The sequence below is a fragment of the Saccopteryx bilineata genome, chromosome 5, assembly GCF_036850765.1.
Source record: "Saccopteryx bilineata isolate mSacBil1 chromosome 5, mSacBil1_pri_phased_curated, whole genome shotgun sequence".
In the NCBI taxonomy this organism is placed as follows: domain Eukaryota; kingdom Metazoa; phylum Chordata; class Mammalia; order Chiroptera; family Emballonuridae; genus Saccopteryx; species Saccopteryx bilineata.
Genome location: NC_089494.1, coordinates 78,306,948 through 78,333,465, shown reverse-complemented (window position 1 = coordinate 78,333,465; position 26,518 = coordinate 78,306,948). Strand labels below are relative to the sequence as shown.

Genomic DNA, 26,518 nt, shown 5'->3' with positions numbered 1-26,518 from the left:
ATTTTATTGTCTCTTTTTTTTTTAAAACATTCTATTTTATTTTTATTTTTTATTTTATTTATTCATTTTTTAGAGAGGAGAGAGACAGAGAGGGAGAGAGAAGAGAGAGAGACAGAGAGAGAGAAGGGGGGGAGGAGCTGGAAGCATCAACTCCCATATTTGCCTTGACCAGGCAAGCCCAGGGTTTCGAACTGGCGACCTCAGCATTTCCAGGTTGATGCTTTATCCAGTGCACCACCACAGGTCAGGCTTATTGTCTCTTTTAATCTATGGGTTCCCTCCTTCTGAGTGTTGTTTCTTCTTGGCGTTTTATTTGTTTGAAAAAAACAAATGGGGGTAGTTTATCCTGTTAGTTGCCCATAATGTGAATTTTGCTGACTGTGTTCTCATAGTAGTTTTTAATATGTTTATCACCTTTATTTTCTATAAATTGGTAGTTAAATCTGAAAGGCTTGATCAGATTTTATTTTGCAAAAATACTTAATAGGTGGTATTAAGAAAGCACTTTCTTTCCATCAGGAAACACTTGACAGTGAATGTCTCTCGGAGCCGTTGACGATCATTTCCTGGAACGCTTGATTCATTTGGGTTCAGAAGGACTCGGTCTAGAGCAGTTTCCCATCCACTTTTATCCATGTCATTGACTTGAATGAAAGGATAGGGTTTCAGTAGGCGGAAGAAGGCGATTGCAGACAGGAGGAGCTGTGTAAAGCATTGCATCAGAAGGAGCAGGTCGTGTTCTGGCAACAACAACAAATCTAGTTTGATTGGAGCCTGTGTCATAGAACAAAGGACACGTCCAGGGAGCGTAGCCTTTATCAGTCATTTCTGAAGAACCTGGGAAGGTCTGGAGTGCAGCTCGTCTATGACCTTAAAAGTCATGCCTTCCTCTGCGGTATAAAGAGCAATCCCGTGGTTTCCACCTGCCTTTATTTTCTCATCTCTAATGTGGTGTATAACCTATATGAGAAACAGGATGAATACGGTTGAAGTAATTAATTAATTATCTAGATTAGTAGCTATCAGAAAACACACTGAGGAGACTATTTTTTCCCATAATATTTATCTTTTCCTCCACAAATACCTGCTTTTCCCTCCAAATTCAGCACTTCACCGTTTTCAGGTTACAGAAATGAAAACCATTCACACCGTGCAGAAGTCACTGTTGTTGAAGTAAGCAGCTGTGAGCATCTTTTCCAGAGGAATTGGCTCAGACAAAAGGCAATAAGTCCCCAGGAGCCCTGCAGACAGGGAGGGAGTGGCAGTGTGGCTCTTCCGTGAAGCTGTTAGGAGTTCATTTGTGGCGTCACCATGTGCCCAGACATAGCAGCCCCCCCCCCCCCCCGACAGCGTAGCTTTCTTTCCCCCACAACAATCTGTGTTCAAGCCTGGAATTCTAGGGCTTTCTCATCATGAGCTGTTGTGGTGCATGATCTGGTTTTTCTTTCCTTCCCGTGGTAAGGCTTTGCCCTTTAGCCCAGATTTACCCCCGTGGTGATTATGCTGAGGGGGAGGCCTGAATGCCAGGTCCTCTGATGTCTGCTCTATCTGTCCATCCATCCATCTGTCCATCCATCCAATAAATAGATATTTGAGAACTTACTAAGTATTGGGCATTTGCTAGTTATGATGACTCTGTCTGTGACTTAGACAAGACCCTTAGTTTCATGGAGTTTATGTTTTTTGTAAGAGACATAAATAAGGTGATGACAGAGCAACGATGAGGGACAGGGAGTGAATGGTTCCAGAGAGAAAGCCGTGCCTGGTCCTGGGGCGGCCCTCCGGGTCACCCCACAGAGAGAGGGGAATCCAGGGAAACCCCTTAAAATGACTTGAAGAACAAACGGCAGCATTGGCCATTTTTTGGGAAGGGACAGCTTTCCACCAGTTTGTGTGGTGATGCCGAAGGCCGGGATTTCAGGGCTTGCGTGGCCAGGTGCTCACCCGTGGCACGGCCGGTCGTTACAAGTCTTTGTGTTTCTGGCCCTAGGAACGGGCACGCTCTCCTGGCATTCATGTTCTCTCGACAAGAGGGCAAGCTGAACCGCCAGCAGACGATGGAGCTCGGTCACCACATCCTGAAGGCACACATTTTCAAGGTGAGACACACACCACTGTGAGGAGGTTTCACTGTTGTTATCATTGTCTATTGTGCTTTTTGTCTTGGAGATTTTTTTTTCTTTTTCTTTTCCAAATGAGAGGAGGGGAGATAGAGAGAGAGACTTCAGCACCATGATGGCGAACCTTTTTATAAAAACCACCCACTTTTGCAGTGCTGGTCAACCTGGTCCCTCCTGCCCACTAGTGGGCAGTCCAGCTTTCATGGTGGGTCAATCCCAGCACTGCTTGGTTGCTCCACTATGGCCACCATGAAACCTGAACGCCCACTAGTGGGCGGGAGGGACCAAGTTGACCAGCAGGGCCATGCTCTCAACCAAGCAATTTTTCGTGCCTGAGGTGGGGTCTTCATGGAGCCATATTCAGTGCCCAGGGCCAGCGTGCCCTATGTGCTCTGATCGGGAATTGAACCCGGGACTTCCAAACACCAAGCTGATGCTCTACCACTGAGCCAACCAGCCAGGGCCTGTCTTGGAGATAGATAGATATATATATTTTTTTTTTTTTTTGTATTTTTCTGAAGTTGGAAACGGAGAAGCAGTCAGACTCCCACATGCGCCCGACCGGGATCCACCTGGCATGCCCACCAGGGGGCGGTGCTCTGCCCATCTGGGGCGTCACTCTGTTGCAACCAGAACCATTCTAGTGCCTGAGGCAGAGGCCACAGAGCCATCCTCAGCGCCCGGGCCAACTTTTCTCTAATGGAGCCTTGGCTGCGGGAGGGGAAGAGAGAGACAGAGAGGAAGGAGAGGGGGAGGGGTGGAGAATCAGATGGGCGCTTCTCCTGTGTGCCCTGGCCGGGAATCGAACCCGGGACTCCTGCACACCAGACCGACGCTCTACCACTGAGCCAACTGGCCAGGGCCTTTGGAGATTTTTGACAGCTTTATGAAGCCCTCTCTGAGCCCTCATTGAGCTCCATTCCAAACACGACTCCTCCCTTATCCCTAAAAGTAACCACTGTTCTGATTTATAATCACTCAAGTGTGTATCTAAATGTTATGGTCAGGGTTTTACTATTTCCCCTTTAAATCCCTTTGAAGTTTCTTTCCACCCTGTTTCCATTTCATTCATTCCCTTTTGTTTCCTTATCAAAGAACATGAGTTAATTGACCTCTGGTATTTTAGTTTTTTAATAGTCAATTTATTTTACTGAATTTAGAATCAGTAAATTTAGAATTAACTTGACCTGTAGTTTTGCACCACCGGGATTTCCTGATTGTTATTTCTCATGATCTAGTTTGACGTGTTCCCTTCCCTCTGGATTTTCTGTCATTTGGTAGTTGTATCTAGAGGTGTAATCAGATTCCGGTTTGATTATTTCCCCCCAGCGTGTCACGGTCACTTTCTAGTTACACTTCGAGTTTCAAGTCTGTATACCTCGGTCTGGGTTTTCTTGCATCAGGAGGGTTCACTTTCGCTTGCCTCCTTGGTGTGGCACCGTCAGCCACTCTAGGTGTCTGCCTGGACTCACTCACTCATTGCACGTTACAGAATGGTGATCTTTTCTCATTCATTTTTCCTTTGCTTGACTGGAGAACTTTTATAAAGAGAAGAAACTTTTCTCCTGACCTGCCCTCTTTTCCCCAGGCCTACAGTTCAAGTGGCAAAGGCAGGCTACCTCCTTGACCCTTGGTTTTCAGAAGAGGCTCACAGGGTCAGGCATTCTTTGTCACAGCTGTCACCAGTGTGAGCTAGTGTGGGCGCCCTCTGGGGCATACCCGCCTTCATACGCTGCAGACGGAAAGGGTTAGTTAAGGCTGATTTGTCTCTGGTTGCTTCCAGGGCCTCAGTAAGAAGACGGGCATCTCTTCCAGCCATCTGCAGGCCCTTTGGATCGGGTACAGCACGGAGGGGCTGTCCGCCGCCCTGGCCTCTCTCAGGAACCTCTACACACCCAACGTGAAGGTGAGTGAGCCGCCCCTGGGCAGAGCAACAGGGCTGGCCCCAGCTGCCAGCTCCACAGCCCCCCTGCCCGCCCCGCCCTGGGCAGTGGCCAGAGGAGATGGAGGCCTTGCTAATGGTGCTCTCTCCCTGATGTAAATCACACGGACTTGAACTCTCTATTACCATTTCTCTTCTAGAAGTTTAGCTTTTCCTCAGGCAGGAAGATGTGGGTGGTCGGGGCTGCTGTGGGAGCCGTGGTGAGGTTTCCAAGCGGATGTGATTAGAAAGCAATTCACAAAGGAAACCAGAGGTCAGAGGGAGCCTTCCAGGGAAAAATGGATTTTTAGTGTCCTGAGTTTCTAATCCAGTCTCTTTATGATTCATAGGAAAGTGTACATTGATGAGTGACACAAAGAAATAGGTACACAGAGGAAAACTGTTACAAAAGGTTGCATGGACATGTGTGTTTATGACCGTGGGGAGCGAACTGGGGTCGGCCCGCTGCTGAGCCCATAGCTGCCTGGGTCTTGCAGGGGCTGTCCTGTCATGTTCTGCTGAGCTTTGTAGGGTGGACGCCCCTCCTTGTTGAATGCAGCCTGAGCCTCTGAAGCACACAGAGGCCAAGAATCTGGTTAAGTCAACAGAGAAGGGTTCACTCTCATAAGTGAGGGAATGACTGCTTTACGTTATAGCAGCTTGCAACCATCTTTTCCAACACAAAGTAGAATGAGATCATCCATGTTTTCACGGTTCAGATTCCTCACCCACTTGGCATATCTGCCCGACTCCAGGCCTGTCGGCTGCAGGCCCTCACGTGCCCAGCTGCCTGCAGAGGCTCTGAGGCCAGTTCCCAGGGTGCCGTCCTCCCTGCCAGTCACCTACATTAAAACCATCATAGCTACCACCCCCCCCCCCCAGCGTGAGGGTGACCCGATGTGGTCATGCAGCAAAGCACAAACAAAGCCCTGTCAGTTTCTGGGCATGTCTTCCACTACTCACTAGAGGCTCCTCAGACTCCCCTAGGAAGGGGGCACGCGCCCCGGAGATGGTGCTGTGGGGGACACCCCCGAGACACTCTGCACCCCTCTTCCCCTCTGCCCCTCAGCGCTCACACTTGGACGTGTGTCCAGGGATCCGGGCTTGCAGAGCACTTCCCGTGTCCAGCAGGTGTTTGCTCTGCCCCTCTTTTTCCTTCCCTGCCTTCCTGGCGTATATCTTTTACCTTCCTCTCTTTTTTTAAAACAACTGAGATATAGCCTGACCTGTGGTGGCGCAGTGGATAAAGCGTCAACCTGGAAATGCTGAGGTCGCAGGTTCGAAACCCTGGGCTTGCCTGGTCAAGGCACATATGGGAGTTGATGCTTTCAGCTCCACCCCCCTGTCTCTCTCTCCTCTCTAAAATGAATAATAATAAAAAATAAATAAATAAAACAACTGAGATATAACTGACATCTAACATAATATTGCAGGTGTATAATCTAATGATTTGGTATTTGTATATATTGTAAAGTAATGACCACAGTAAGTTTAACAGTCATCACCACATAGTTATACTTTTTCTTTTATTGTGGTGACGACTTTTAAGATCTACTTTCTTAGCAACTTTCAACTACTGAATACACTACTGTTAATGATAGTCACTGTGCTGTACACCAGATCCCCACCTCCTGCTGCACGGAGGTGTGACAGTGCTGACTGAGAGGCTGTCAGCAGGCCCTGGCCCTGCTCTGGCTCAGGAGCCCTGCTCCCAGGTCAGAACCCGGGTGTTGGTGAGAGAAAGACCACAGCCTCCAGGTGGATGCAGACAGGGTCTTCGCAGAGATAAAAAGTACCGCCTCATGCAAGTGGGCTCAGCCCCGTTAAGGGTCCAGACTTGATGGGCAGGGAGCACATTGGATTTCATCCCAGCGTGGCCTTCGGCCAGGCACCTGGGAGCAGAGCCCCCCAGGAGGACCGCTCACGGGGACGCATGCTCTGCCATGCTCCTTAGCATGTTAGTGCCTCTCTCCAGACCTGTAGGTTTGAATGCTGTGTCTCCGCTGGACCCCACATGCAAGTTTCTGGGGCAGATAAGCTGTTTCTATAGATAAAGAGAATTAGCTTCAAGCTGCTCTGCTGATCAAAGGAAGCCCTTCTTTGCTTGGTGGAATTACCCTGAAAGAAGGTAGAGAACACAGCTGAGTTTAGCCTTCACATAATGAAATATTTGTGTTGAGAATTTTTGTTTTACTTAGATTTTCTAGAAATTGCGTTGAATTTACTATAATATTAACATCGCTTCATCTTTTGTCTCAGCTAAAAATATACCTTTTGGCTTGTATATAATTAAGAAAATTCTATAATGATGACAAGGAAGAAAGAAGAAAGAATAAAATTAGCAATCAATTTGGAGAAAATTAAATGGAAAACTTCATACTCTATAGAATATGAGTTTCTATGACAGTAATTAAATGGTACAACATAATATATTTAAATTGACCCTCCTAGAATTATAAATTTTCCTCTTTAACATATTTGTACTTTTAAGAGTCATTCATCTTTGCTTTACAAGAGTGACAGAGACAAAGAAAGACAGGAAGGGAGAGAGATGAGAAGCATCAACTCATAGTTGCATCACTTCAGTTGTTCATTGCTTCTTCTATGTGCCTTGACTGGGGGACTCAAGCTGAGCCAGCAACCCCTTGCTCAAGCCAGCAACCTTAGGCTTCAAACCTGAGTGACCTCTGGTCTCAAGCTAAAGCTCTCGGTCTATGTCTATGATCACACCCTCAAGCCGAGGACCCACCTCGCTCAAGCAGGATGAGGCCGCACTCAAGCCAGCAACCTTGGGGCTTCAAACTTGGGGCCTCCGTGTCCCAGGTTGACACTCTATTCACTGCACCACCACCGGCCCGACATTCATTCGTCTTTACTTTGTTTTAGAGACCCCCCAGTGTCACCTGCATCTACACTGTCCCCCAAATTCCACAACTTGGTTATAGAATTTTGAAACTTTTCATTATCCTCGTGTTTCCTTTCATTTTCAAGAAAAAAATAAATAAAAGGGTTTTCATAGAATCTTAACAAATTACAGTAATTTAAAATTTTGCATGCAATTAAGGAACTTTTTTTTTGAGAGTATTAAATGTTGTCATACAGAAATGGATGTCATTTTGAGCAGTAATTGCAGTTTGCCACTTTGGTAAATTAAAGTGACTTTGCCCTGGAATGACTACTTGGTAGATGAATTTTAATGGCCCGGCAGTGACGTCTACCGATGGAGGCCTCCATTACCAGGCCAGCACCGTGCCAGCCCAGGCCCTGGCCAGCCCACCGGGGTCCTTGCCACCAGTGCCCCTGGGCCCCTGTCCCGCGGGCTGCTGGGCTCACACTGTCCCCTTGGACTGGCTGCCAGCCACCAGCTTCCCAAGGCTGAGGACAGAGGCGAGGGCAGGTTGTGACTCTCCTCTCAGCTGAAGGCAGGGAGGAGAGGCAGCTGAGGTAGGCCTGGCGTTGGCCTTACTCCCCTTGGCTGAGAGGATCAGTCACATGCTGCATGGCAGTTAGGCAGAACACGGTTTAAACCGGTTGTGCGGGTGTGAACTCCAGTACGTACTTACTGCTGAGGAAACTGAAACTCGCATTTCCGACCGTGCTGGCCAGCGCCTCTCCTTTCCTCGGGATCACGTCGCTGTGCCTGCCTCCAGCCCCCCTTTCTGTTTTCTTGCATTTATTAAATCCAGAAGTGTATAGATAATATTGCCACTTCCAAATGTTATCCAAGGAGACTGTCTGTGATAGTGGTGGTGGAAAATTTCCATGTAGCTGGGGAAAATGTACAAGATGACCTATTCAGACTTCTTCTTTGAGTGCAGCGCTGCTACATACACCCCTGGACTGCTCCAGGGCAGTGACTAGCTTTGTGCCCAGAGAGATCTGAGCTCGATCCTGTCTGAGCCTTAGCTTTCTCACCTGTGAAGTGCAGGTAACAGAAGAGCCTGTGATGGGAAACCTCATTGAGATGTTAAAGGTCCTGGGAAAACAGTGGGCATTGGTAACATGGGCAAGTGAATTATTATTAGTGCTTTGTCTCCTTCCTGGGAACTGAGACTCCGCTGTGGACGCCTGGGAACTGGGTGTGTCTGTTAGTGTGGTGAGGAGGCTGCCTACCCTGAGTGCTGGCTGGCTCCAGGCGGCTCACGTCTGCTCTCACATGGCAGAGGGTTCCTGCTGCTCTGGGCTGGTGAGCAGCCCCGGCTGGCCAGACCCCTGGTGACCGGGTGCCTGGGGCAGAGTGCCCACCTGTGCCTTCCAGCAGTCATGGACCTGGCTCATGTCCCTTCTTTTTAAAAGATTTTATTTATTCATTTCTAGAAGGAAGACAGAGAGAGAGAGAGAGAGAGAAGGGGGGAGGAGCAGGAAGCATCAACTCCCATATGTGCCTTGACCAGGCAAGCCAAGGGTTTTGAACCGGCAACCTCAGCGTTCCAGGTCGGTGCTTTATCCACTGCGCCACCACAGGTCAGGCTCCCTTCTAAAGATTCTGTGAAAGGTGATTACAATGATAGTAATTAAAACTTATTTAGCATTTACAGATGCCAAGGACTATGCTAAATGCTTTCCATTGTCACATTTATTTTTAATCCACAACAACCCGGTGAGGTGTAGGGCAGTGGTCCCCAACCCCCGGGCTGCGGACCGGTACAGGTCCGTGGGCCATTTGGTACCGGTCCGCAGAGAAAGAATAACTTACGTTATTTCCGTTTTATTTATTAAGTTTGAACGATGTTTTATTTTTTAAAAATGACCAGATTCTCTCTGTTACATCCGTCTAAGACTCTTGATGCTTGTCTCAGTCATGTGATACATTTAAACATCCCACCCTAAAGGCCAGTCCATGAAAATATTTTCTGACATTAAACCAGTTCATGGCCCAAAAAAGGTTGGGGACCACTGGTGTAGGGGGGGGAGACAGATAGGGACAGACAGACAGGGAGAGAGAGAGAGAAGCATCAACTCATAGTTGTGGCACCTTAGTTGTTCATTGATTGCTTTCTCATATGTGCCTTGACCCGGGGGTGGGGTGGGGCGTGGGGGCTCCAGCCAAGCTAGTGACCCTCTTACTCAAGCCAGCGTCCTTGGACTTCAAGCCAGCAACCTTTGGGCTCAAGCCAAGGACCATGGGGTCATGTCTATGATCTCATGCTCAAACTGGTGTCCCTGTGCTCAAGCCAGATGAGCCCATGTTCAAGTGAGCAACTTCAGGGTTTCAAACTGGAGTCCTTAGCATCCCAGGCTGATGCTCTATCCACTGCGCCAATACCAGGTCAGGCGAGGTGAGACTTTTATCTGCATTTTCCAGATGAGGCTGAGAGCAGTTAGTAGCTTGCCCCGATTCACACAGCTGGAAGGGTATCTGGCTAAGAGCACACCCATGCTCCACAGGTGCATTTATCATCTCGTGTTTGCAGCCCTCGCTGCCAACTAGAGTCACTGGGGAGCTTGGTACCCCAGCCAAGGCAGAGTCTCCCAGGGATGGTGCAGGCACTGGAGCCTTTCAAACTCCCGGATGGTTTCAGTGTGCAGCAGGGTGAAGAACCATGAGTTAGTGAAAGGTCCACAAACCGATTGGGGTTAAGTGGTAAACATACCCATAGCATTGCACCATGGAAGGAAGTGTTTTCCCAAGAAGCAGATGAAGTGTGAAGTGTGAATTGATGACAGGCATCTTTAGGAAAGCTTTGCCCTTGAGCATTTACCATCCAGGTAATTTTGTTAAGGTATCAGTTAAACAGGACTGAAAGTACACCTTCCGATATTGTTTAGCAGAGAGTACCTGTTGGGGAGAATGGGGTGATCTGCTGGCCCTTTTCTCAGGAAGCACCTGAAGCACAGAGAGGTTGAATAGTTTTCTGAAAACCACACAGCAAGTTAATTCAGGGGCTGGTAGAGAATTCAGACTATTTAATTCATCATCTTTTTCTCTTAGATTCATGGATCTCAAGAGGGGCTGAAATTGGTGGGAAAGGGGACAGGGTAACTGGCTGTTAGAATCACTGAAGGAATTGACAAACTATTCCTGCCTGTCCTGTGGTGACCAGAGGCCTCACAATGATGTAATGTTATGTGTGTTTTGAAAAAGCTTCCAGGGTTCTCTCTATTCCTCTTCAAGAATTGATTTCCCCCTGACCTGTGGTGGCGCAGTGGATAAAACATCGACCTGGAACGCTGAGGTCGCCGGTTCAATACCCTGGGCTTGCCTGGTCAAGGCACATATGGGAGTTGATGCTTCCTGCTCCCCCTCCTTCTCTCTCTCTCTGAAAATGAATAAATAAAATCTTTTAAAAATTTTAAAAGAATCGATTTCTTCAGCCTTTATAAAATCCCCAAGTATTTCGCCAGCATTATCCTGTTCATTCTATACTAGTGGCAGTTGGTCAAGGGGAAATCAATTTCTAAAAAACCCTTACTTTTGTTTAGCACTTACAATTTTATTGTTATTTTAAATTTCCATTGATTTCAGAGAGAGAAAAAGAGAGAAGCATCAACTCATTGTTCCATTTAATTGTTGCTTCTCATCTGTGTCCTGACCAGGAATGGAGCCCACGACCTTGGCATGCTAGGACGGCGCTCTGTCCACTGAAGCCACTTGGCCAGAGCCAGCACTTAAAATTCTAAATTCTGTTGAATCACATTTGAGTTTGGTGCTGCTTTGAAGAGGAAACCCATGTAGAGTTCTGGAGCAAGCCCGCAGGGGTTAGGTCCTGTGTTAAATGTCAGTGTTCTCTCAGGGACACCTTTTCTGATGCCTGAGCGTTCTCCATCTTTCCATCCACAAGTGCTGGCTGGCAGTGGGAGGCTGCAGGCTGAGGCGGTACTGACCTGGGTGAAGCTAAAGCATGGCCCCTCTGATGGGTGTAAGCACGGGATGGGTGCTGGCTCGTGGGGTCTCCTCAGCACTTGTGCACGCTCTGTCCTTCCTTAAACGTGGAGATGTCTTGGGGGAGGGGAAGGTCTGACACACGGGCCATCTTGTAGTGGAGGGCCTTTGCCATTCTGTGCTGGAACTTTGGAATCTCACAGTCAGTGAGTGCCTGGTGCAGGGGATAAACTGGAAGAGGGTATGAGGAGGAGACAGATAGTGCCTGGTGTGGGTGTGTACGGGGGTGTGGTTCTGTGTGTGCACAAGTGTGTCACACGGGCAGAGTGGTGGGAGTATTCTTTACAGGGTGCGGGGACTTTTCTCTGGTGTCCTGGCATTGGAGCAGAGACCTGTAGGAAGTGATCCTCTGTCACCTGCTCTATAGAAGGGCATTCCTGGCAGAGGGGGCTGTGAGGGTGAAGGCCAGGAGGCTGGGCCTGCTTGCCATCGTTGCAGGACAAACTGTGGACCCAGTGTGGCCGAAGTGGGGGAAGCGCAGGGAGAGGTGCCGGCTGAGGGGGTCAGAGGCGGAGCTCTAGAGGGGGGGGACACATGGGGTTCAGGCTTCAGCAGCAAGGAGGACCCTTTGAGCTTTCTCTTTGGGTTCTAACCTGTCTGTGTGCTGTCACACTATTCCAAGTTGTAGTTTCACCACCTCGTAATTTTAATTTCTATCAGTTTGTAAAAACTCTGGCAGCTACTCTTGTGGACCACATATCATTGAAGTACCGTGAATTTTATATGCCTTATCTTCTTTCTGTATCTTTTAATGATCCCTTGTGACTCCAGTCAAATGAATGACACCATCTCTGGTTTTCACACCTAGTGGGCAGCTGGGAGGCCTGCCAGGGTCTGTCAGGGGAGTGATGGATGCTGGCCAAGACGATTGCAGGGAACTGTTTGAAGAAATGCAGTGGGCATTTTAATAGGTGTTAAAAGGCTGTCTTTTTTTTTTTTTTTTTTTCAGTGCTCTGGAGATGTGCAGAAGATATTAGTGGAGATATCATTTGCATAAGGCGTTCAGTAATTTTATTTTAAAATTTGTAGGTGAACTTCCCCTGATATCTGAATCCAAGCAGTTTAGTGGGCAGTGGATGCAGTAATTAGAAGAGGATTATTTTTTAGGAGTCTTGTGCGGCTGACAGTCCTGGGGGCACGAACATTTTCATGTGTTCTGCCTTTCCTTTTAGGTACGCTTCCTTGTGAAGAAAGGAAAATGTTTGCATTTGTTTTTGGCCTTGTTACCTCACTGTTAAATATTTAGCCCTGTGATGATTATTTCACTGCCAGAAAAATGAATTTTCTGTTTTTATTTAGATTAAGCAGTGAATTTTTTCAGAGTGTGGATCCCAAACCAGTATTATCAGTATAAGCTATGAACTCGTTAAAAAGGCCCGACTCCAAATCTACTAAATCAGATATCCAGTACGTGGGGCCTGGGAATGCGATTTAAAATAATTTTATTTTTAATTTTGGTAAAGGAAAAGAAAATTTATTATTTTTTTATCAAAAAAGTTTTTGATTTAAGTATAATTGGTATGTATTAGTTATTTTGGTTTTAGGTGTACAGTATTGTGCTTTGACATTTTTATACCTTACAGTGTGATCACCTGATTCTGGTAACCATCTGTCACCGTGCAGACTTATCACTGTATTATTGACTATGCTTCCCTTCACCTTTTTCACCCATCCCCCACCCCCATCCCTCCCTTCTGGTAATATATCTCCGTGGTCTCTGTTTATCGTAGAATTCCGTCGTGTTAAGTCCATTCACAGTATTGTACAATAGATGTTCAGAAGTTTTTCACCACATGAGACTAAATCTCTACACTCATTAAGCAACTCGGGTTTCACCTTTCCCCTAGCCCTAGGCAACCACCCTCTCCTTTCTGTCTCTGACTGACTGCTGTAGGGACCTCGTGTAGGTGGACTCATAACATTTCCCTTACTGTGACAGGCTGGTTTCACTTAGCATAGCGTCCGTAAGTTTCATGTATGTTGTAGCATATGTCAGAATTTCCTTCCTATTAAAGGCTGAATAATATTCCATTGTATTCACACGCATACACTACATTTTGTTTATTCATCTATCGAAGGGTATTCGATTCGCTTCCATCCCTTGGCTGTTGTGAAGAATGCTGCAATGAACAGGGCAGTGCAGATATCTCTGAGATCCTGATTTCATTTCCTTTGAGTAGGTGCCCAGAAATGGGACTGCTGGATCTTGAGAAGCCTCACACTGTTTTCTGTAGCTGCTGCACCATTTTTGCGTCCCCACCACCGAGAAGGTGCACTAGTACCCACTCCTAGGTAACCCTGGTGCACACTCAAGCTAGAGAATCCCTGGGTCAAAATGAGGAAATGGCCCTTCTCCATAAGAGTTGTTGTAAACGTTGCGATATCTATATGAGAAATTAATCTTGTTGGGGGACATTATCTAACAGGTGAGCCGGCTCCTGATTTTGGGAGGGGCCAACGTGAACTACAGGACGGAAGTGTTAAATAATGCCCCGATCCTGTGTGTCCAGTCTCACCTTGGCCACGAGGAAGTGGTCACTCTGCTCCTGGAATTTGGTGCCCGCCTGGATGGAATGTCGGAGAATGGCATGACCGCGCTCTGCTATGCCGCAGCTGCTGGCCACATGAAGCTGGTGTGTCTGCTGGTCAAGAAGGGGGCAAGGGTAAGGAAGCCTTCCCCAGTGGGTGGGGAAACGTCTTTATGTCCTTGTTAGAATTATCAGCTGGACCGGTCTTCCATTCATCTCTACTTTGTTAACTGCAGTGAATAGAAATTGCGGCAGAAACGGCCAGGGTGGAGCCCAGGCACTGCTGTGGGAACTGCCTGAGTGGGTGCCCCAATGTGCAGCCCCGGGGAGCGAGGGGCCCTGTGTTTTGCTCCTAAGCTCTTACTCTGCTTAATATTGCCCAAGAGGAGGTGGAATACCAGGGAGCTTCCGTCCACCAGATGCACGAGTAGGGCCATCCTTTCAAAAGCCTGCAAACATGGACCTAGAACATCCCACAGCATTTAACTCAGCACTGAGTGGCCGAAGAGATATAAATGTTTGATTTTTTTTCTGTTCTTACCCCATTTCATTTCATTTCATGTCTTTTTTTGAACAATAAATGAGTTCTCTGGGTCTTAGCAGCCATGTGCATGTGGTTGAGCACATGGACCCAGGAGCTGGACAGCCCAGACTCCTCCGGTCTCCGACTGTCGGCTAGAATGTCAGGCAGGTGGCTGAGGCTGCGTGCCTCCGTCTTCTCCTCTGACACGGGCACACACGGGGGCAGATACAACAGTATCTGCTGCAGGGCTGTTGTGTGAGCATTAAATAAATCAGTATACGTATTAACATTAGTATATTTAAGTACGTCACTCTAGGACTATCCATGTTAATACACTAAATGAGAACAGTGTCAAGCTCACAATAAACTTTAGTTTACTATAAACATTTCATTGGGGGCAGGGCAGGGAGGGGATGTGCTTTTGAATAACGATAGAAATAAATCGCTGACATTTGTCTTTATATTAATTAGGATATTTAAGTTTCAACAAAAAGACATTAGGCTTGTAGTCACTGTGGGGGCCTTGTTGGTGCTCTCTCTCAAAAACACAGCATTTGGGGTAGATGAGCTTTAGCGTAGCTCGTGGAAGAAGAGAAATGTTGCTGTTAAGCCTTCCCAGCCGGCGCTTTAGTACACATCACGCCACCTCCATTTACACACCTGAGCTGTGACTCTGCTGGATTTGGAGCCTGGCAGGCCCCTCCCATCCCACCTGAAAGATCTGTAGGAGGAGGACAAGGGCCATGGAGGGGGCTCTGGCAGAGCCTCCGGGTGGGGGTGCAGAGAGTCCCCAGAATTTGCAAGCATGGAGAGCCTGGACCCTGTGCTCTTCTTCCGGCCCAGGGTTTCTGAGGTTAGACGGTGAGACAGGGAATGGCGCGTTGTCTGCTGCCTCTGGACCTTTAGGAGGGGTGCAGCACTAGGATCCTCTGTGGCCAGCTGGCCTTCCCAGCTTTGTAGCCACGCTTGCTATGCTTACCTGTCCCAGGTTGCCTGCTGCACTTGGCCTCCTTCCCCGACCAGACATCGTTCAGAGTCTTCCTTGTTCCGAGCTGTGTTTTCCAGGGTCTTCCCTTTTGCTGGCTCTCCTGTGCTCCCCCAGATCATAGCTTGTCACAGCACATTTAGAACATTCCACTCAAAGGACTGAGGTTGGCAAGCGCAGCGCTTTGGCTGAGTTTTGGTCTGTGTCCTCACACAAGCTCCCCAGAAAACCTGGAGCTCCCAGTTGTTTGCTGAAAAGCCAAGGGGAGTGAGGAGGGTGTCCTGTGATAGCTAGTTCTACACAGGGAGCCCGAAACCCGGAGCAGCGCGTTCAGTATGGCGAAGTACAGTTCCCAGAGAGACTCGGTGTTTCCCAGAAAGGCACATTGGAATGTGCACCCCGTACACATGCAGTGGGAGGGACTTGCATGCAGCATTTGTGTTGCACCCGGGTCCTCAGAGAAAGGGTGATCTAAGTTCTGACCTTCCCTGCCTCTAGTTGGACCATTTGGATAAGAAAGGCCAGTGTGCGCTGGTCCACAGTGCACTGAGGGGCCACGGCGACATTCTCCAGTACCTGCTCACCTGTGAGTGGTCGGCCGGCCCCCCCCAGCCAGGCGCACTGAAGAAGAGCCAAGCCCTGCAGCAGGCACTGACGGCGGCCGCCAGCATGGGCCACAGCACGGTGAGTGGGCTGCCAGGTTCCTTTCGGGAAACTGGAAGCTGTAGTCCAGTGGGGTGGGTACTTGTGCCAGTCACCTTCTTAAGAGTTGCTAGCCTGTGATGCATGGAAGAAATGAAAGAAGATGAGGATTTAAAGAAACAGCGGTTGGTTTAACCATGTGTAATCATGGTCAAAGGGGTTGGCATCACACCCTTCCCGTGACTGACAGCCCAGAGCCCCACAGGGTCCTGTGCGCATGCGTGCTCTCGGGCGGGGGCGGGCCTCTCCCACATGGAGCTCTTCATCGTATTCGTAATGTCCGAGTTCTGTTCTTCCTTGTCTGCGTCTCTCTCCCTCTCCCTTCCGCTTTCACCTGCTGCTCTGCTGCCGTACTCCCCCTCCCCACTTTGGTTCCTTCTTTTGTCCTGTGATCTTTTGAAAATAATCACATGGAATCCTAATTCTGAAATTATTCTTGAGGTCTATTTGAAGGATTTTAAAAATAGAACCTCGGTGCCCTCGCAGCCTGAAAGAATGCTTGTCGTTCTCAGTCCCTGCGCCGGAGGAAAACGTCACACAGTGGTCCCATGAAGCACTTATTTCTGGTAGATGTTGGTATTGCTTGGTGTGACGGTTTACTTGTCACCTTCTGACCAGGTGTCTGTGAGTTTAATAATACTTTGCCTGCTCCCTTCCATGCGTTTCTTACTCTGCAGTCTCCTCAAGCCGTCGAGTTGCCAGGATTTGGTAAGAGTCTTCCGCACAGCGATTTAAAGTAAACGTGGGTGCAGCGCTGGCGGGCTGGCTAACTTGGCATTTAAAGCTTTTAGCGTTTAAAACACAATAGCAGACATACATACCCATGTGCACACAAACACACACATTAAAAGTACTGTACACAGAAACAATACTTCAACACAGCGTGTTGCAACAAGTTGAATGCAGGAACTATATAAGAGACTACAGCTCTCTTCAGAGAGACATGAGAATTTACAAAAATAGGAAAGTGTCCATTAACTTATATGCTTTATTTAGTTCTGGGAAAAAAACACTCATTTCATTTAAAAACATATTTCATAGAAATGTGTTAAATGTTATATATCCTGCTCACAAACAGTAGAGGATATTTTATTGCTTCATATTCATTTTGAAATACCTCCTCATTTTTGTGAGCAGTATATAATGGGTTTATGATAAATGCAACTTGTTTTAAAACTGGCTGGGAGGAGTGCTGTGAAAAGGCCGCTTCGGCCTGGCCAATAACTGTTTCATGGGAAAGGGCAGGATTCATTCACCAAAACTTCAAAGGGCATATTGGCTTCCTAATGCTGTTGCCACAGTGACCAGAGACTTGAAGGGCTTACCATAGCACACAGCTATTCGCTGATAGACCTGGAAGACAGAAGGCTAAAATTAGGGGGTCAGGAAGCCAGTGTTTCTTTTGTGAAGGAGAAAAACCAGAAGAATGCAGAGAGAGGGGCCTGCAATGTCTGGGCTCTTACACTCCAGCCTGTGACCTCAGTGTTCTTGACTGAGAGAACAAGGGCAGACAGAAAAGTTTAAAAAATAACAAAACACAGCTGTAGACCTTGCTTGTTATGTTCCTTGAAATGAACTTGCAGCTCCAGCAAGAAGAATGAGTGATGGGATTATCAAGGGCAGACCCTCCAGCCTCCTCCCCCCTTCTCCTCCCTAAGACACGAAAGTCACATAGGCCTGCAGACAAAGAAGTCAGAAAAATCCAGCATTTGTCACCTGAAAGCTAAAGCTGTAAAGCTGTATAAGATGTAAGAAATCTAACTTCGGGGAGCACGTGTTTTGTTGCCTCTTTTGGGGTCACGCAGCTTCACGGGCTAAATAAATCCTACTTCCTTCATCAAGCTGTCTGGGCGTTTCTGTCTCCTTGGATTCCTGCAACATGGAGACTCTACAATAGAGTAGTTTTCAGCTTTTATCTAGTTTCCAGGAGCCACCTGTTATGAGGACAGCTGTGATTGTGTCAGGTGTATCTGAGATATGCACCTGGATAATTCAGGATAATTGTCTCATTTCAAGATCCGTAATCACGCCTGACCAGGCAGGCGGTGGTACAGTGCATAGAGCGTCGGACTGGGACACAGAGGAAACCCCGAGGTCGCCAGTTTGAGTGTGGGCTCATCTGGTTTGAGCGAGGCTCACCAGCTTGAGCCCAAGGTCACTGGCTTGAGCAAGGGGTCACTCGGTCTGCTGTAGCCCCCCAGTCAAGGCACATATGAGAAAGCAATCAATGAACAACTAAGGAGCTGCAACGAAGAATTGATGCTTCTCATCCCTCTCCCTTTCTGTCTGTCCCTATCTGTCCCTCTCTCTGTCTCTGTCACACACTAAAAAAACAAAAAAACTGTAATCACATGTGCACATTCCCTCTTGCCATATAAGGTAACATGAAAATGTGGATGTATTGGGGGGCCAGAGTGGGGGGCAGGAAGATTGCTTTGCTGTCCCCTCTTGCTGCTGCTGTTGCCCAGGGTGAACACTGGCTGGGGTTCAGGGCTCAGGGACTTTCCATGGTCCCTCAAGCCAGCGTTCCGCCTCCATACCTGTGACCCAGCCGGCTTTTCAATGGAGGAGAAGCCTGTGTGGAAAAGAATAATAATGCTGTCAGTATAAGCAATACTATTTATTTTATTTTATTGAAAAGATATACAGCACCTTGTTTTCTTTCCTTGTGAAGTGGACTCACCATCTTCCGGCGGTTTACACAGAAACTGCGCTTTGAGTGATCACCTGTGTCCTCTGTTGATCAGGCTGGCGTATTTGGGTCGTGTTGGAATGCATTAAAATTCTGAGTACCTGGTAATCCTGAATAATGTTGCTGAAATTCACTGGGATTTTTTTTTATTCTTCTCAAAGTAAAAGTGTGAATAGCTTGCAAATTATGTTTGAAAACAATTTTCATTATATTTTCTCTCCTTGTGCAACATGAAATAATCATGGTTAAAAAACAACACACTCTCTCCTTTGATACATAGGGTATAATAAGCACATATGGCTATGCGAACTCATTAAATCACCTTGCCACTTTTGACAGGTGGTGCAGTGCTTGCTGGGACTGGAGGAGGAACATGAAATAGATGTCAATGGCACCGACACGCTGTGGGGAGAAACAGGTAATGGCAGGTCCACGGTGGAGAGTCTGGGCCAGCCTGGTGTTTTAGCCCCCATTGTGGCCTAATTTTCTTAAGAATGAGTTGGGATGCAGATAGTCCTGTTGTTTTATCATGAGGCATTCAAAGCTTAGAGCTTTTAAGACTTCTCAAATGAGTAGTAAAACTTTTCTAGAAGCGTATAAAATTTCAGTCATTTTGAATTAGACCAGCGGCTCCTGTCAGTCTGATGTATGTCAGCTGGTAGTCATGCCTCTGATGAATGTCAGCCAGAAATACCTAAATACAGTATTCCCTTATCCTCACCCACCTAGTCTCCTGGGAGCAGGGCAGGAACTTCCAGCCCCGGGTTCCGATGAGTCCAAGGTGCTCAGCAAGAAAGGCTGTGGCCTGTCCTGTGGGATGAGAACAGGACTTGAGCTTTGGGGGTTTGCTTAAAATATTGGCTACAAGCTACCAAGTACATTTCTAGTGCTATGGATATGTGTGTTCAGCTGTAGAATGGGAACACATACCCCCACCCCCGCGAGTGTATCTTAATGAACACCTGAGTTGGTTAGTTACCTGTCAGATTAATATGAAGAATGCTGCTTTGAAATTTTCCATTGAACTGAACTTTAGAAATGTAAGACTTTAAGCTTACATTAAGTTGTTTCATAGAGGTAGCCAAGAGCGTTGAATGTGTATTTCCAGGCCATGCGCTTTATGTGTGTGTGTGTGTGTGTCTAATGTACATGACTTGCATTTCTCTGGTGCAGGTTTATTTCCCATTGTGTCTGAATTATTTCCTAACAAGCCAGATGGTAGTGTGTAGAGTTTATCAGCTGACTCATACTTAAGAAAAGCCTCAGAGAGTGTGGGGGTGGGAGTGGAGTGCAGGCTTGCCCTTCAGGGTCTCTCCTGTCTGCCCATGAGGGCTGCCACCACGTGTGGCTTTCAGCACTAGTTGTGATGCCTCAGGAGGTGGTGGCCTGGCCCCTGGTTCCAGGGAGAGCACAGGACCCCAGACAGGATTGGATTATTTATGCCTGGGGCTAAATGTGTGTAGATTTTAATACTGCCCTCATTCTTTATGGAGTCTTTCCTCCCACCCACTTAAATAGTATAGGCTGCTCTATAATTAGGTGAAAGAGAAGTTTCCATCCACTTCCGTAGTATGTGGTGGGCAGCAGTGTGACTCCTTTGTGTTTAGCCAGAGGGTCCACATCCCTGCCTCTTCATTGCCTAGTGCAGCAACTTTGGGCAAGTTACTTTGTCTCCTTGTTAGATGAGGTCAACAGTGTCTACTTTCTAGGATTGTAGTAAAGACAAGGAATCTTGTCCAAATGTACCTAAGGATAAGAACCCCTGGAACACCTGTGCCTGGACATCATGACTCATTAGGTCTAGGGGAGCCTAGGACCCTGTTCTCCTAATAGGCACCCCAGGTGGTATCAGGTGATTCATGACTTCAGGACAAATGGAGAGCCACTCTGAATGCTGTTTGAAGTGTCCAGCCTGTGGTGACACTTAATGAGAAGTGCCCATATGGTGATAAGGCTTAGGGCTAGTAGTACTTAACAGCACACACTGAGCTCAAAGGGGAATCACCGCCCTTTAACACTGAAGGTGACTTTTCTTTCTGGAAGAACAGCCCAAAGAAGGGCTGCAGCTGAGGGCTCTGTGTGAGCAGTCTGTCGTGTCTCTGGATGAGCCGTCCTGAATTTAAGGGTTCCCCCTCCCCCTTAAGAATCTGCTAGGATAGCTAAAGAGACAAATAAGAGAAACCACTGACTTCCCATCAGCCCAAAGCATAACCTGCAGACCACTTTGCAGCCTGAGAAGTTGTGCCCACCCCTCCTCTGTAGGCATCGGAGTCGACTTCAGCAGCCAGGAGTTTGAGGGACTTTTTTCGTTGACACCAGGAAAGATTTAAGCACTGTTTCTTAGGTGTAGAGAGCCCCCCAGGGGGAACTGTCTGTGGGCTGCAAGTCAGTAGTCAGTCTTCTCTGTACTTCCTATCTGGTACCTCTCTCCCGTGTTCCTTCGGAAACGACCACCATTGTCTGCTACCCCAAATACTCATCATTTCCAGGTCTATGGTAGTCAAAGAAGACTGTACTTTGAAGTTTTGCAGAGGAAGTTTTAAATGAGAGAACACCTGCAAATTCGGGGCATGCCCAGATCATGAGGTCTGTTTTTGGGATTCGGACTCGGAGAGTCCACATTACCTGACCCCGAATGCCTCCTGGAACAAGAGGCCGAGCTTATGAGAGCCTGAGTGGGTGGGAGCTCAGTCCTTGTTCTCACTGAGCGGCGCCCTGGCGGCTCCCGGCTGCGTGGGCTGCGCTGCTGCGTGGGCTGCGCTGCTGTGTGCACAGCTTCTCGTCCTGGGGACCCTTGGAAGTGAAGCGGTTTGTTTTGCCTCCCGGTTTTGTTTGGTCCTCATTTCTAGGTGTGGTCAGTGTGCTGTGTCTCAGACACTCTAGAATGGGGCTTGTCTGCCTCCAGCCACAGCTCGAGGGTAGGATCCTGAGTCTGATTCTGTCTCTAGAGTGTGGGAAGATGATATAACAACTGGGTCTGTATGAGTAATATGCTTCATTATTTGTCTTTGAACCCTTGTATGAGTTTATAAGAGTCTGCCGGGATTGCTTCGTTGTGAACAGCTTTAAAATACCGGCTGGTGGGGCTACCAGCAGGCTCTCCTGGGTCTGTGTTCGGCTCCCCCGCTTGGCTTTGAAGGGCCTGCTGTTTTCTGCTCAGTCCGCTGCCCTGTTAGGAGCATAGCTACCTGCCCACCCACCTCTTCTCTGACAGCCACATTCCGGAAGAAGAGGGGTGCCGGACCTGGGCATGGAGTCCCTCTCCACCCTTCTGCCAGGCGAGATGCGTGCAGTCGCAGCGAGAGGGGTGCCAGACCTGGGCATGGAGTCCTTCTCCACCCTCCTGCCAGGCGAGACGCGTGCAGTGGCAGCGTGTTGCCAAAGTGTGGTTTTAATGCCTGGTGCTGATTGGAGTGAGCAGGTTGTCGTGAGAGGTGATGGCAGCTGACAGTCAGGAGCAGCACAGGGACACAGGGAATGGCAGACCTCTCCGAGGTCCCTTGTCAGTCCAGGTGGGGACGGTGGGAGTAAAGACCATCGTGCACCTTTAATACCCTGTGCGTCTCCCTGCTGATGACTGGAGTCATCTGGAGTCATCACAGAAGGGAATGGCTCCTGTCTTGGGTTTGTAGAGACAAGAAAGTGTATAATAGATTTTAAAAACATCCATCTAAAATGGTAATAATGTTTCTTTTAGGATTTATGGCAGTAAATCTGCAGCTTTTAGAAAGCTTAAACTATCTCTTCTGTTTCAGAGAGCAGAGCTTACTTGTGTAAGATTCCCTTGTCACCAGCATCGGGGGCGTTTGCTGTTTATGTCTGTTCGATGTTGAGAGTCCAGCCCTTCAAGATGAGTTCTGTCATCTGGCAGCCCTTTAGCTCTGTCCTCGTGCTCACCCGGGTGGAGCAGTATGGCGCCCACTCGGGTGCAGAAGCAGTGGGTCCCGACCCACGGGGGGAAGCTCGGAGCTGCTCTGCTGGGGACTGGGCTTGCAGGCAGGCCCCCCCACCCGGCGGCTCTGCCCCGCAGCCCGCCCAGGCCCTTCCTCCGTGACACTCACAGACATGGTCAGACGGTCTCGTGGTTCCTGGGCAGCCTGGAACACGACAGGCGCCCATCAGCTGCCTGTACGACCTCTGCCTCAGGCATTCCACAGCCGTGACAAGTACGTGCTGGCTGCCACCGCGACCGACCTAAGAGTTGCTGTTTCTGTGTCAGTGTCTGATGGGAATCAGCCCAGCCTGGAGTGGTCAGAGATGCTGGATGCCTACCTGGTGACCTCATGCTGCTGTGAATTGTCAGCGGAACTGTTTCCAAGCTCCAGGCAGCTCTCACAGCTGAGCCTGCTGCCTGTGCCTGGCTGGAACTTCTAGCTGTTTGCGGGTAGAGAGGCCCTTCTGTTCCAGCATTTGCCGTTATGCGCAGATAGTGCCTGCTTGTAAGCAGAGCCTTCCCCGCCCCAACTTCTTTAGGTCGCTTTGCAGTCCTTTTTGTAGCACTTGCTACTTATAAATTTGATCGTTGGTTCAGGAGGGCAGAAATGTTCATGTTTCTTGTGCTTACTGTGTGTGTCTAGACTCTGTCTAATCTGGGGCTGTGCAGTAGAATTTTCTGTGCAGATGGAGATGCCCTCTGTCTGTGCTGTCCGACCTGCTAGCCACCAGCCTAGTCTGGTGCGTGTCACACAGGTGTTGACTGAGTGGACAAGTGGGTTTATAGAAACCCACTTTATGGACTCCTGGTTTCTTTGTGTCTGTCTTAGCACAGGTCATGCCCTGCTGGAGTCCATGCTGGCTTAGAAACTCTTATTCTAGTCTCTGATGTGTCACACCTGTGCTGTGAGTGGGGGTGGGTGCTGGATTGTATCTTTGGGAACACAAGTGTTAGCAACTCACTGTGGTGTGAGCGTGGCTGACAGGATTAAATGGCTTGGGGCGGCCTCACCCATCTCTGTGTCCTTCACATCTCCCTGCCTGCACCACCAGCCCGACTGCACACCCCAGGGTGTGCTGTGTCCTCACATGTGTCCCTTTGAAGTCCTTCTTACTGCTTAGCACAGGTCTGCAACAGGCCTAGAGTCCTGGGTTCCACACAGGGACAGATTGCCGCCTTGGCCATCAACCGACAGCTCCCAAGGGCTGCCCTTCCCTAATTCTGCAAGGGGTTGTGCCAGCAGAAAAGGTTGGGCATATGGCTGAAATACTCCATGTAAAGTGTTCCCTTTTATTTATGTATGTTGTATGTATGTATGATGTATGTATGTATGTATGTAAGTATGTATGTGAGAGGAGGGGAGATAGACCGACTCCTGCATGTGCCCCAACTAGTTTTCACCTGGTAACCCCATCTGAGAACAATGTTTGAATCAACGAAGCTGTTTTTAGTGCTTGAGGCTGACACGCTCAAACCAAACAAGCCACTGGCTGTGGGAGGAGAAGAGGTAGAGAAGGGGGAGAGGGTGGGAAAAGAAGCAGGTGGTTGCTTATTGTGTGCCCTCACTGGGAATCGAACCCAGAACATCCACCCAGAAGAGCCAGGCCAACGCTCTATTCACTGAGCAAACTGGCACCGGCTGTAGTGTTCCTTTATGTTATCCATGCTATTTTAGCTGGTAAAATACTTTAGTTGGCAAATACTTTCCAAAGAAGTCTAGTCATTGTAAATACTATGTTTTTTAAATTTGCCTCTGTCTGCTTCTACAAAGGGCTGAATTTTGACCACTTTAAATTGAGGAGGTTATTTAGCTGCATAGCCCTCTGTTTTCATAACACGTTGAAGCAGTTCAGTTCAGTGTACTTTAATTCTGGACAGAATTCTAAATCTGGCCTGGCTACCCCTGGAACTTGAGTCTGAGGCCTAGCAGCTGGGGTAGGGGCCTTCCCAGGCCAGTGTTAAGGGGAAAGGGTCCACACTTTCCTTAGTGGGCCATGAAATATAGTTGTATTTCATCATCGATGTTTTAAAAGTTTCACTCTTGTCTCCATGGAACTGTTTTTTTTTGTTTTGTTTGTTTGTTTTTTAATTTTTTTTACAGAGACAGAGAGAGAGTCAGAGTGAGGGATAGACAGGGACAGACAGACAGGAACGGAGAGATGAGAAGCATCAATCATTAGTTTTTCATTGCACATTGCGACACCTTAGTTGTTCATTGATTGCTTTCTCATATGTGCCTTGACTGTGGGCCTTCAGCGGACTGAATAACCCCTTGCTCGAGCCAGCGACCTTGGATTCAAGCTGGCAAGCTTTTTGCTCAAGCCAGATGAGCCCACGCTCAAACTGGCAACCTCAGGGTCTCGAACCTGGGTCTTCCGCATCCCACTCTGACACTCTATCCACTGCGCCACCGCCTGGCCAGGCTCCATGGAACTGTTTTAATTTCTCACTCTATGTCTCTGCCCGGCTCTGTGAAGGGGGGGCATCCTTCACTTCTGAATGGTATGTGGACCCAGGCCATGGATGACTGAGCTCATCACACCCAAGGCTACCCCAGATCACAGTACATGTACCCCAGAAAACAGGACATCTTTATGGTTGGGTTAGAAAATAGACTCTTTTGTTTATTACTGTACTTTTTTTAGAGAGAGAGGAGGGCAGTTGTTTGGTAAGAATTTAAAGTAAATTTAAAACTTACTAGGTTGAACTTGGCATTCGTATGTGTAGTACGTCCCGGGCAGAATGTCGGGGACGACGGGAAGGAACAGCATTTGTGCATTGCTGCTGGGGCACGTGAAGAATTTATGTTAAGGAATTTGCTAAATGTATCTTGTGGGGAAGAGCTAAGTGAGTTGATAGTTTTCTGAGGTCCTGAGCATCTCACTGACACTCTTAGACAAATAAGGCATTTCCTCCTCTGCTCGGGTGCGAGAAAGTGCAGTAACGCTGGTGGAATCCAGGTCTCCGTCAGTCAAACAGAGGAAGAAGTTCTTGATTGTCCTTGGTGTAAAAGCACAAAAGAGGGATAACCTAGGACCCTAGAGGGATAAGAGGGGGATAACCCTCTATGGGGTGGGGGGCAGTCCCAGATCCCAGACGGTAGGGAGAGGGGTAACCCAGGATTCTGGAAAGGGAAGGAAATGTTAGGGTAACAGAACCTGGGAGATTATGGGAGAGAAAGAGCTCAGGACCCTGAGAGGGGAGGGGTGAGGTAGAGGCAGGGTGACCCAGAGCCCTGTAGGAGGGAAGGCAAAGTGGGATAACGTGGGGCGCTGGGGGCGGGGTAACTCAGGCTCTGGGAAGAGGGTGACGGGCGTGGGGGTCACCCGAACAGTAGAGAGGGTTAGGGGTTGAGAACTGAGGGCACTGGATTTGTCCACACCCTGTCGCCTTCTTGCTCTAGCAGACCCTTGGGGTTTGGCCCTGACATGGGTGTGTTCTGGAGACCACTCTGTCTGCTGAGAGGACAGCGGACATCAGCTGACCTGTGTGTCCCTGCCCAGCAGGGCAGGAGAGGGGTAAGGAGTGGGGCATTTTGAAAACCCAGAGACTGTGTCTCAGGTGCAAATGACGGGTAGCTTGACCCCTAACGAGAACCCTGTTCATACCTTTGTCATGTTGCTGTTGCTGTGCACAGAGTCGTGGTTCCTTCATATTCTTTTTAAACTGTCTGCTTTCAACCTGAAAACTTGTACTCATCTACACTTTGGTAGCTTAGAGCCTCTTACCTACAAACGTTGTTGCTAGTCTTTCAGTCGTCCCTCCTGGGATTGCAGATGCTTCATGGACACTCCCATGGAAAAACCATAATTGATTCTTTCAAATTTTTATTGAAATGGCATTTGGATTGTTTCTTGATTTTTCTTTTTTGAGACCGTATGTGACCTTGTATAAAATGGTTATGTGAAAACACCCCCTTTTTGCACTGACGCCCTGCGTGATGACCTTCACACAAGTGCCCCCCTCAGCACACGTGCTCAGCCATTTCAGGGGAGAAGGGAGAGCAGCACATTGCACATGCTTTAAATAAGCTGGTATGCAAGGGGATCTATCACAAAAGCGAGCGCTCTCAGCACACTGTAGCAGCGACAGCTGTTCAGAGCTGTGATCTTCTGATAGATTTTTAGAACAAAGTCTGTTATGACATGTGATTTATGTCATCCACATTTTAGGAAATTGTTTTTAAATTGAATTTATGTTATTTATAGCACACATTATTCCTCAAAGGAT

At 48.2% G+C, this 26,518-nt stretch overlaps 1 protein-coding gene across 9 annotated transcripts in view; it reads left to right on the top strand.

Annotated features, from left to right (window-relative positions):
- The window catches only part of TANC1 (tetratricopeptide repeat, ankyrin repeat and coiled-coil containing 1), a 257,848-nt gene that overhangs the window by 207,337 nt on the left and 23,993 nt on the right, over positions 1-26,518 (top strand). For all 9 annotated transcript variants that reach the window (XM_066279508.1, XM_066279514.1, XM_066279513.1 and 6 more), the window contains 5 exons: positions 1,991-2,099; positions 3,904-4,026; positions 13,351-13,587; positions 15,459-15,644; positions 18,694-18,772. In XM_066279508.1, coding sequence (XP_066135605.1) covers positions 1,991-2,099; positions 3,904-4,026; positions 13,351-13,587; positions 15,459-15,644; positions 18,694-18,772 — 734 coding nt within the window. The remainder of the gene's footprint in view (positions 1-1,990; positions 2,100-3,903; positions 4,027-13,350; positions 13,588-15,458; positions 15,645-18,693; positions 18,773-26,518) is intronic.